The following is a 12,350-nucleotide window of genomic DNA, read 5'->3' on the forward strand; positions in this document are numbered from 1 at the left end:
CACGCCCTGGCACAAGAGAGCCATGAACACAGACCTAGATACACGCTCGCACACAAACACACACATCCTGCAGGAAGCTGCCATTATGCCAACTACTCAGCCCAGTATTGCTTCCATTGAGCGCCAATGGTTCTTCAGGGTTTCAGACAGAAGCTTTCTCCAGGTCTATCTGGAGATGTCAGGAATTTAACCCGGGACCTTTTGCATCCAAAGCACCTTCTTTACCACTGAGCTGCAGGCCTTCAAGCAGACAACATATACAAGCAGCACCAGAATAAGAGCACAGGACAGTGACACAGGACACGGGGCATTGCACATGGATTTATATTTTAATAAAAATAAGTCTGTCAAAATACAACAGAACGTGGGTTTCTTTACCATATTCCCACTACATTTTTTTTAATTTTTTTTTCTTCAGTTAAAATTTCCTCCCCTTGGAAGGTTTCATGCTAGTGTTGGATAACTGAACTCACAAATACTAAGCAGAGACTGAACCAATGTGCATGGCTTAGCAGGATGTCCATCGAGTTGACGTCCTCAACGAAGGGGAAAACCCCAAGTGATGACCGATGCCTCGTGGAGCTGAGGTTTAGCTCAGCCTGTTTATTTGTTGGTTTTTTCATTTTAATTTTGTACAGTTGATGGATGATACGATTAAAAAAATGGAACAAGTGTCCCGACATTCCATGCTAGAGCTGGTTACCTGAGTTCTGAACAACCGGAAAAAGGTGGAGAAGGATTAAACTGGACCTGTACTTCATTAAGGTTGCTTCCTCGTTTTTCTGCCCTAGCTGGAGTCCGAAGATGCAATCCCATCACAGCCCACTAGCCACCCAACATGTTGCTGTTAGCAGAGTCAAGATGAGCACACAACACACCCCAAAATTCAAACAAAAAAAATATTACTTGACCTGAAGATTAAAACCTTAAATATTCCCACTTTGTAGTAAATATTAAAATTTTTCATTCCAATACACTTCAGAGTACTTCTGTAAGCAGCGCCAGCCCACTATACAAAAGTGAATTGATTTGACCACTCTTCATCAGCAACTGGTTTTGTTGAACGTTGTGGGTGGACAAATCCCACTTGCCAGTGGCATGTCAGCAAACCCCCGTGCCACACCTAATTGATCCCTCCACAACTGTTTTTTGAAAACCCTCAGGGTTAGCTATTGGCATCCAGATAGCCAATCCTGGCCAAGTACTAAAAGCCGTAGGTTCTTGAAGGAATTGATTCTTAGTGGCAGGAGGCATGCCTTCTTCTGGGATTAAGGGATTATTTTAGATCTTAGTCCTGGGATATAACAGACATTTTACCTTGTCACACCTCAGGCGCCACCTTTAACTATGCTGCCTTTCAACAGGCCTACAGAGCCAAAGATCTAGTTCAGGCAGTGCATGGTCTGGTAGGTCTCCTTCTGCATGACAGGTAGGCTGGTTGAATATGAGATGCTAATCTATAGCCAAGGCTACAGAAGGGCTTTGGAAAGCCTCAGTGAAATCATATTGGGGGGGGGGGGGGGCTCTATAGGAGAGAGAGGTGTGCTACTTTATCTGTTGATGTGGGAGTATTCCTTAGCATAGGATTTCAAAACACAGGCAGTTTATGCAGACTATAATATACAGAATCTATTATTCTGCTATATTACAGAGCAATCAACAGTCACACTGCTGGGATTTTGGAGCTGCAGAGATTTCCCATTGCAAAATCTACAAAGGAATTTTCAGTCCATGTTCCATCGATATGGCAATTGTCCAGGAATGGGAAGATGTTGTGAACTCTGTAATTTTCTAATTACATATGAAAATCTGGGATAAGATAATATTTCACCCCAAGTAGATTTATTTGAGGGGGAAGGAGGAGGGGAAATGTTCACAGTTCAGTGTTAGATGGAGTCCAATTTTAATTTTTTTTTTTTTTGCATTACATGCATTTATATTGGCCCCATTCAGAAGACACCTTAAACCATGGCTTTAACCATGGTGGTTAAGCTAGAAAGCCGAACTGTGTTCAGAAGACACCTTAAACCATGGCTTTAACCATGATGAATAAAGCAAAAAAACCTTATTCACTGTGGATAAAGCCGTGGTTTAAGGTGTCTTCTGAACACAACCCGGCTTTCTGGCTTAACCACCATGGTTAAAGCAATGGTTTAAGGTGTCTTCTGAATGGGCCCACTGTAGTCTGTTCATTTAAAGCAATTGTTATAGGCTTTCATACAAACAGCCTCACCTTGGCTGCACCCTCAAAGACTTTCTGTATCTGAGCATCAGCTCTGCAATAAGGAAATTCTTGAGTCATGAGGTGAACCGACTGCCACTGAACGTTTCCCTAAATTGTGACGAAGGATATTTGTGGTGTCTACAGGCCGTGAGAGCAGACACTTGCCTGTATGATCAAAGCGAGCAGATTGTTTTAGGTCAAGGGCACTCAATAGAATTGGTTATTTTAGAGAAAATTACTTGGCAACACCAATGCAGGCTAGTAAGGTGGGTTACACAGTTTTCTGCCTGATAAAACTTTCTGAAAGTGTAGAAATCCAAGAAAAAGATTGAGGAGGAATCCTCAAGCTAAGAAATGAAAAATCAGGCACAGCTAGGAGAAAGGGGAATCGAATTCACACAATTAAGCCCCTCTAAGCAAAAGAAAGAAATGATACGGAAAGTGAAGCAAGCAGGCTGGGCCAAGGAGAAAGTCTGTACCAAAGCACAGCGCAGACCGCTTGCTGTAGACTTGTCCTGAATGGGTGAGAATTAGAAATGAAATCCTAAAATGTGAAGCGCTGTAAACAGCAACAACAGCCAAAGGACAGACTATAAAACAGCCGGCACAGGGAATGGGATTGGCGTGAGGACACGGCTTTTTTGCACAGGCGTTTTGCCTTCTAAGATGCCTGCCTGAAGAGGCTGCTAGAGATGGGTTGGGCGGGGAGAATCATTCTGTGTTTTTAAACTGGCTTGGATGAGAATCAATGTCATGGTATTATAATTCCATTGCTTGGTTTTAAAATACATAAGCTAGTGTACAGAGTGCTTAGAAAGGTACAAGGCAGGACAGAACTTTTAAAAGTAATGGGAAAAAGCAACGCATTTGGGAATCATGATGGCCAGGCAGTGTTGGTTATTACTGACACCTGGCAAAAGGGATAAAAAAGGAGGACGTGTTTTCCTTGAGCAAGTGGCACTTAAGAAGATATTTTGCTTTGATCTAAACAGCAGCCAAGAGCAGTTACAGCCACTTATGCAACGCTATCAGTTAATTAAAAAGGGAACGCCGTCAAGAATTAGGATTTGCACTTTTTCTTGCAGTGCTTCTCACTGATATTCCATCCAGCTCTGCGAAGGATGAAGCAACGTGTTTTCTTCCTGCTCAATCCCCAAACACACACTGGCTGCCTTATGTCCTTAGCAGTTAGCAAAGGTGGATCTTTACCCAGCTTAGGCGGAATCCACAGGGAGTTTCTCTGCACTGGAATGAATGATGATTGTGCAGGAGCATTTCCATTACCTAGGAGAGCTCGCATTCCCACCAGTGGCGCTTGTACAGGAGATGCGCCATGTGTATTTCACAAGGGGGTGTGTTTGTGTGTTCCTTCCATTATCCCTGCAAGTCCCGAACCAAGGTGCCATTTTCCTTCTAATGTGACCATGCTTCTCAATTGACACATTCTTCTGTCATTTGTCTCATCAAGACTTTCTCTCTCTTACATAAGTTTCTGCAATACTGCAAGACCACTTTAAAATGCCTTGCTTGTTGAACTTATGGGAAACATATGTTTGTCATTTCCTTATTAGAAAAAGCATTTTAAAAGATAGACAAGATATTGAAATATACCAGCATGCCAACGATGATGTAGTTAATTAAGCATACTATTCCCAGACAGGATGGCTTTTAGTACAGCGTGCTTCTCCTGATGTGCTTTGCAAAAAATACATATATACACCCTCATGTAAGTTAAGCTGATGTGTGGGTTTTCCATCCACAATATCTAGAAGTTTTCTGCAATGTACTGGTTTGGAAATGGATAGCCCAACAATAAAAATAATGGCTACTCCTTGGAATAAAAAGTAGTTATTTTTGTGTTTTTTTTAAAAAGGAAAAGAAATATTGGCTTATATCCTCCATTTCACATTTTAGATAGGGATTGATCAGGTAAAAATAAGATTTTTCATACTGCTGGCATAAGAATTTCTGAGAGTCAAAGATCAGTATAAAATGTGAGATCAACAGGCAATAAGGGAGGTATGAGTTGGCTACCCAAAACCATATTGAGGGCTTCTTGTCAGCTAGGATGACCCAATGACTCGGGGGATTTGACTGCATGAAAAGGCAGCCATCAGCCAAAGCTAAAGCCCTGAGCAAAGGGCCTTTAGTCCAAACAGAAGAGACGGGAGTGACGCACAGCCTTGGCTTTGCATTCCATTGGGAAGATGCCATTCGAATGGCAGGACAATGGAGCAGTCAGGGGGGAGACACTCTACCCTCTATGGGGCAAGCTCTACTTGTTTGATGCTAGTTGCCACCCAAATGAATGTGTTAGATTGGAAATGCTTATCGAACTGCAGCGGGCCAGGGTGGCTTGCTCTTTCTGACTGATGCATCAAATAGCATCTTCTTGCTCTCTGCAGTACTTAGAAAAGGGCTGGGTATGCTCAATTAACACCCTCTCTCTCCGAGCATCAGGGGACATTCTATTAAACGGCTGGCCGGACCTTCCCCAACCAGAGATGTTGGACTACAAACTCCCATTATCCCCAGCCAGTGGGGACCTTGACCATGCTGGCTGGGGATGCTGGGACTTGCAGTTCAACACATCTAGAGGCCATCCGGTTGGGGAAGGCTGGGCTAGACCAAGGTACTGAGCACCTTTGGCTCTCCTTCCCAGGACGAAAGCTTTGCAAGGACCATCTGTTCAGCAGAGATTCCTCCAGCCTGTCTGTCATGTGGCGTGGAAGACATAAAACAGGGCAGAGTCCAAGGAACGCACGACGCCCTTTCACCCTCTACGAGGACCAGAGCCGGGGAACCACACTGCGCCGCCGGCATGCAGGGCAACCGTTTCCCCCACGTGAAAATAAAAACAGGCCATCGCCAACTCAGATACACATTTATCTCTAAATTCGTTAGAAACCAGCTCAGCACAAACTCTCCAGATATAAATACTGGTGGCTCAGTCAGAGAAATAAAATAATAAAATAAAGATAAAATCCTAAAGTCGGAAGGCGCTACGTCAGAATGACCAGTGAAAACACGGAGTGCTGCGGGGGCGGCAGGGCAGGCCGCGGTGACGGCGGGGGTGCCCTGCCAGCCGTTTCCGAGGTGAGAAAGGGAGGCGCAGCAAGGATCCCCCACCCCTCAGTCAGTAACGTGTCCTTCTGCTGGGCAGCGTGTGGGGAGGCTGGTGGGAGGGGAGGGGGCGTTGGGAAAACGCAGGGCGGGGAGAGGCGAGGGCGGCAGCGCTGGAGGGGTCGCTCTGTCTCACTCAGGGGCTAGTGCAAATAGTCATCCACTCTGGCAAAGGAGCAGGAGCCTAGGCCCACGCGAGCCATGAGCCGCAAGCACTCCGAGGCCTGGCCCAGGGCGAGCAGCAGCGGGGGCTGCTTTGGCAGGTTCTGAGACTCTGCAGAGAGAAAGAGGGAGGGGGGGAGACGCACATTACAACATGCAAAGAATGGGTCGTTCACAGAAACTACCTCCTGCCCTTCACTCTCTTCCCAACCCTCCCCAAGCCCTAAGGATTGGGCACAACATCTATGCAGAAACACTGCAAGAAGCCGCGGGAACAGATTCAGCAGCCATGGTTAAGCCGCTAACCCTTTTGCAGCAAGTGGTCAGTGAGCGGCCCCGTTCCGTTGATAAGTCACGGTGGTTAAGCACTCTGAGCTGAACATTGTGGCTTACTTAGCGTGTCGTGTGAACCAATCCTAATCATGGTGGCTACATAACCATAGTTTAAACATACACACTAACAAAAGGGTTAGCGTACTAACCATGGCTGAATAGGGTCATATACTGTAGTTATTTAGCCACCATGGTTAGGAATGGTTCACACAACACATTAATCCGTACCATTTACAGTTAAGAATGCTTAAACATTCTTAGTGTGTGGTCTGAACAGGCACACTAAGATGGCAGGAAATAGGGCAGGGTAACAGTGGCCAAAAGGAGCGTTTCTAAATGTCGGATAATCCCTTGGAACAAAGCCAGCCAGAGGTACCTCCATCCTTGGGAATGCAACTTCTTACGGTGGAAGAGGATTTGGGAGTGACAGGCCCAGGAATCAGACATCAGGTGCGGAGGGAGGAGCAACTTTGGGACATGAAGTGTCTCTAGGGGAAGACTCTCCCTGAGGGCAGGACTGGAAAAGCTACTCAGGTTTCGTACTGTTGGCTGGTGCCAAGTTCATGGCAAGATCCTATCGTAGTGGATTTATCAAAGGTAGCTTCTTGTAGACTAATTAGTATCGTACAAAGCTGACTAAGGAACTTCGCTCTGTGTTCCTGTATGCAGATTACATCTTTGAGCTGAAGCATAGTTGCTCTAGCTGTGGTTTGCATAATAAAAGCTCAGAGGTTGTCTTCATTGTGTGACTACAAAGACAACCAAAGGTCTGGCACTCGACAACAAGGCCCTCTCCACCGTACAGAGCTCAAAAATAACAGGACAGGTTGTCTTGCTCTGTTAGAACATGACCTGCCACAGCTACAGAGTGGCTATGAGACTACAGGGAAGTCCCTATTTCTCTTAGTATGGACAAAGGTCCCATTGAGGGAAAGGTTCTTCAGAAACCCAATGAGACCAACCAAAAAAAATGACAAATATATCAATTGGTCATGAATCGAGGCAAAGTTAAGCACTTTTACGATTCACTAATTTCAATGTGGAAGTCAACCACATCTTTAGCTTTCCCCTGTTGCAACCAATGAGATAAAAGCCACCCTCACTTAGCTGGATTGTGCAGGGCTACCCATATTGTTCCCAGTAAATCTTTACAAAGGCCCTATAAAGTAGGGATGTGCTCCGCTTCTAATCGGACCGGCGAATTAGAAGCTGAGTGGGGGACTTCGCCTGCCCTTAAGGCGGAGGCGAAGAGGATTGGGGGGCCGGCGGAGCGTGGCGAAGAGGATCGAGGTGAAGGCGGATCCTTCGCCTCGATCCGGAGCTCCGCCGGAAAGGTAAGTGGGGTTTACCGGGCCCTGTCGCTGTCGCTGTCGCCCATGTGGCGACAGCAGCAGGGCCTGGTAACCCCCCCTCCTCTCCCTTACCTGCCTCCGTCCGCGGTCCGTCAGCGTCTTCAATTGAGCCCGTGGTTCCAGCAGGAAGTCTGGGCCGCTTGCGGCCCAGACTTCCTGGTTGAACCGCGGGCTCAATTGAAGACGGCAACAGACCACGGACAGAGGCAGGTAAGGCCCCCCTCCCCCTTACCGGGCTCTGCCGCCGTCGCCGCATGGGCGGCGAAGGTGGCAGGGCCCGGTAACCCCCCCTATGGGGGGGGGGGAACTGAGCTCCAATCCGGATCCGGAGCTCCGAGCGGAGCGGAGTGGGCATAGGCGGAGTGGGGGCGGGGCGGAGCGGCCCGATCCGAAAAATGGCGGATCTGAAAGTGAAGCGGAGTGGGGGGTCCATGTACACCCCTACATAAAGGCAGACAAGAACTATTATGCCCATACAGCGGACTGGGAAACTGAGAGACCATAGCTTGTCAAAGGCCATGGGTGGGGCGAGGTGAGATAGCAGCCGGGGACTTTGCGCTTCTCACATCACACTGCTTGCCAGTCCACACACCAGCAATCGTTTCACTCTGTGGCCATGAAGCACATGTGGCAATAAACCAGCTAAGGCTCAGCTCAGTGACTCTTAAAATTATGGCATTCGCCTCGGGTATACTTTCAGGTCTTTTTCAGGGACCACGATGAAAGCAAAGGGAACTGTCGGGAAACTGAATGATGGCCTCTTCACGCTATGCAGAAGAAGCCTTCAATTGTAGCCTCTCACATGGTGGCAGTAATATAAAGAAGAGGCTGCTTTGACGTTAGTCTCAATGACACAAAGCAAGCTTTACTTGGGGGAGCTGAAGACACTGTACAGCTGCCTCCCTCTGCCCCCTCTCTCTCTCTCTCACACACACACACACACTCAACGGAGATCTGATAAGTGAGCAAAACCCCTGCCGAGTGCCCTCCAGCCTCAATCGCCTCCCTGCAGGAACAGGCGCACATGGAAGAGAAGTCCGCGCAGCCTCGCCATGCGCCCACTTACCCAATATAGCGCTATTGAGTGCAGCACACACGGGTTCCCTCTGGATCGGATCTAGCTGCTGGCCGACAGGACAGTTCCATGGATCAGAATAGGCTAGCAAGCTGAACGCGTCCTGAGTGAGAGGAGAGAGGGAACTGAGCCGCACTGCAAACACACCAACGTGAAACACCAGGATTCTCGAAATGTCACAGCAGGGCCTCCTCAACTCACTGAGCCTCCCCAAATGGAGAATCAGAGAAGGGGCTCAGCTTGGGCCCCTTGAACTCTCTCCTCTGCCTGGGAGGAAGCAGATCTGAAGAAATTTCAGGGAACCAATATTATATAGATCTGCAGCATATCTTAAAAGACCGGATCGTAACATTTGAATCCGGAGGGCAGGGGTTGTTTGTTCCATTGGCCATGACAATCATTAGATTGTTGATTCTTTATCCAATCAAGATACGATTTCAGACTCGATGGCAAACTACGATTAAGGAATCATAACTATGGTTTGATACGACGTCTGAACTAACAAACCATAGTTATTTCTATCACTCGGCATCCAGAGTCTGCTGGACCATGGAGGCTGGGAGTGACAATGACGCTGACCTCTTGAGAGAACAGAAATGAAATCAGGCCAGTAGCTCTAAACCATGGCTTGTCTGTTGCACCTTTGGAAGCTCAAAGAACGGATTGGGATCTTAACTACAGTAAGCTCAAACCATGGTTTGGCCTGATGTCAGAACTAATGGAAGAGGTAAATGGAGGAATCTAAGTCTAGGCCCATGCTTTTAACACCACTCCACTAAAAAAATGTGCTGAGGAAGGAAGAAAGAGAAGGGCTAGCAGATTGCCTTGCTGATAAGCAGGGAATCAAGGGCCCCTTCCTCAATTCAGTACATGGCAGCCAGAAAAAATAATTGCAAATGCATATTTCTCCCATAGGCTAAAGCATAAAAATGCATATTTTGGGGGAAGGGGGAATTTGTGTGTCTTTGCATGTGCAAATTTGGGAAACTGGAAAAAATCCAATTCCACCAACGAAAGCCAGGTGCCTTTCTGTTTTGATGGAATGAAAGGAACTGACAATCCACAAAATGCAGACGGAACAGATTTTTACAAAATCTGTACATTTCCAGCTACGAGGGACAGCATCTTCTTGGTAGCGGAACACCCTCCTCTCTTTGCTTCCCTTGGCACCAAAACGAATGACTTGTAGGTGCCAGGTGAGAAGCATCCTTTTCCAGGGCTTTTAAACGGCTTTTACCATCTTAGTGCTCTGATTGGGGTGTGGGTGGCAGTTTCGTTGCCTTTCAACGTTCCTGCTGTAACGCTGCTCTTTTTAATTGTATTTTTATTGTGTTGTTTTTATTGAATTGTTTTAAAAAATCCTGCATGCCACCTTGAAAGTGGGCCAGAAACATTTTGTATGAGTAAATCGCAGCAGTTCTAGCCACGAATGCGGAAGAGCACTTGGCCAAAGGGCACACCTGCAACATTTTTTTATGTGTCGTATTCTTCCCATACTCTCTGCACAGCTGCTCGCTCAGGGTTTGCAGTTCTCGGCCAAACTGGATCATCCGCTCGGTGGCAGCATGGTTTCCTCCACAGAGCTGCCTCTGAGTACAGCCATCTTCTAGAGCAAGGGGGAGAAGAAGGGGAGGGAAGGTGAAGGGGGAGGGACCTCTGCAGCCCCAGCGCAAATCCCCTGCTTCATCTCCAGCTTCCCCCAAAGCCATTAATCCCATTCCAGTGGGGCAAGAGTCCCAACGCTACAAGCGTATTCAAGGCTCCTTTTGGGTTTCCGAGTTTCCAACATGAGTTGGCACCTCCAGAAACATGAAGCCTAAACATTACTTATTGGAAGTTTCAATTCTGTCCCAGAGCCCATGTGAAACGCATCCCCACGTGTAAGATATAGAAAGCAAGCCAAGATATGCCTGCGTGGAAACACATCTCAGTATTTTGGCAGCCCCTGACATTTCTCTATGTAAGGACTGGAAGAGGAGGCTACCTAACGAGTGTTTTCCCCCCTTAATATAGGGGTAGTCAACCTGCTGCCCCTATATAGGGGTAGTCAACCTGCTGCCCCAGGTGTTTTCAACTTCAGCTCTCATAAGCCTTACACGGCTTGGGACCACAACACCTGACGGAACGCCTCTCCCGACATGAACCTACTTGTACGCTGCGCTCAACATCTAAGGTCCTCCTCCGAGTGCCGACTCCGAGGGAAGCTCAGCGGATGGAAACAAGGGAGAGGTCCTTTTCAGTGGTGGCCCCCCCAATTATGGAATGATCTCCCCAATGAGGCTCACCTGGCGCCAACATTGTTATCTTTTCGGCGCCAAGTCAAGACTTTTCTCTTCTCCCAGGCATTCAACAGCATTTAACAACATATGCTAAGTTTTTTTTTTAATGGACCCCACAACTGTTGTTGTTTAGAATCATAAAATAGCAGAGTTGGAAGGGGCCTACAAGGCCATTGAGTCCAACCCCCTGCTCACTGCAGGAATGGATACTGTTGTTTTATACTGTTGTTTTTATATTCTTGATGGTTTTAAATTTTATATACTTCTTTAATGTTCACTGTTTTTAACTTCTGCAATCTGCCCAGAGAGCTTCGGCTATGGGGCGGTATATAAATTTCATAAATAAATAAATAAGACCAGCCAGCATGGCCAATGATCAGGTTTTGTGCGAGCTGTAGTCCAACACATCTGGAGGGCACCAGGTTGTCTACCCCTGTCCTAGGAAGCATCACCCACACTTGCTCATTTTACTGTGTTCTAGGAAGGTGAGGAAGGCATGGCTTCCGCCCTGAAACCTACCCATGCTGGAATCATCTGTCTGCAGGATCTCTTCATGCTTGTAAGTGCCATTCATTATCCTTGTTGAAGAATTCTCCAGGACTCCATTGGGGTAGTGTTCTGCCTCCATCTCCATCTCGCTGTCACTGCACAGAAGAAAAAGAGGGAGAATGTTCGAACGGACCAAAGTACACTCTGGAGCCGCGGGATGGGGGAGACACATAGGAACATAAGATGCTGCCTTATACTGAGACATAAGAAGAGCCATGCTGAATCCGAGCAAGGGTCCATCTCATCCAGCATTCTGTTCACACAGTGGCCAACCAGCTGTCGATGGAAAACCCACAAGCAGGACATAAGTGCAAAAGCACCCTCCTGCCCATGTTCCCCAGCAACTGATGCATATAGGCTAACTGAAACTGGAGATAGCATATAGCCATCAGGACTAGAAGTCATTGATAGCCTTCTCCTGCAGGAATTTATCTAACCCTCTTTTAAAGCCATCCAAATTGGTGGCCTTCGCAAGATCTTGTGGTAATGAATTCCATAGTTTAACTCTGTGCTGAGTGAAGAAGCACTTCTTTTAACTGTCCTGAATCTCCCACACATCAGCATCATGGGATGACCCCAATGGGTTCAAGTATTACGAGAGAGATAGAAAAATGTCTCCCTATCCACATTCTCCACACCATGCATAACTTGTATTGTCAACACTGACTGGCAGCAGTTTCAGGCAGCATTCTTTCCTAGCCCTACCAGGAGATGCTGGAGATTGAACCCGGGACCTACTGCATGCAAAACATGAGCTCCATCACTGAGCTACGGCCTCTCCCTAAAACATAGAGCCTGTTCAGACAACACTCTAGGTGATGGTGAGGCCGCTAACCCTTTTGCAACAAATGGTTAGTGAGTGTGTTTAAACCATGGTTATGTAGCCACCATGGTTAGGAATGGTTCACATGACACACTAAGTCATGGTTCACGCAAAATGTTAATCCGTAAGGTTTAGCTCAAAATGCTTAACCACCGGGACTTAGCATGTCATCCAAACAGGGTCATAGCCTCAGTGAAGCACACTGTGGATTGATCAAATGTTCTAGGTGGATTTTCAGAAATTATACATTTAGAAAACCAAAAAGAAAGGTAGCTGTGCTGACAGTAAAACTAATTCCAATATTCATATAAGTATAATGCCTTCACTAGGCCAACCAAAAGATCACAAGATTTTTGTGATCTTTCCATTGGCCTAGTAAAGGTATTACACCAATGTGGATTTTGGAATATTTGTTTAGGCTATTTGAATC

At 46.8% G+C, this 12,350-nt stretch overlaps 1 protein-coding gene across 3 annotated transcripts in view; it reads right to left on the bottom strand.

The window, feature by feature from the left end:
- Window positions 1-2,108: 2,108 nt before the first annotated feature.
- Window positions 2,109-12,350, bottom strand: part of RANBP10 (RAN binding protein 10) — a 51,036-nt gene continuing 40,794 nt past the window's right edge. For 2 of the 3 annotated variants that reach the window (XM_063141000.1, XM_063141002.1), the window contains 4 exons: window positions 11,068-11,192; window positions 9,730-9,875; window positions 8,261-8,372; window positions 2,109-5,621 (listed from right to left, as the gene is read on the bottom strand). In XM_063141000.1, coding sequence (XP_062997070.1) covers window positions 5,491-5,621; window positions 8,261-8,372; window positions 9,730-9,875; window positions 11,068-11,192 — 514 coding nt within the window. In that variant the 3' untranslated portion in view covers window positions 2,109-5,490. The remainder of the gene's footprint in view (window positions 5,622-8,260; window positions 8,373-9,729; window positions 9,876-11,067; window positions 11,193-12,350) is intronic. The other variant, XM_063141001.1, reaches the window with a different exon arrangement.

This window comes from Elgaria multicarinata, chromosome 14 (genome assembly GCF_023053635.1).
Source record: "Elgaria multicarinata webbii isolate HBS135686 ecotype San Diego chromosome 14, rElgMul1.1.pri, whole genome shotgun sequence".
In the NCBI taxonomy this organism is placed as follows: domain Eukaryota; kingdom Metazoa; phylum Chordata; class Lepidosauria; order Squamata; family Anguidae; genus Elgaria; species Elgaria multicarinata.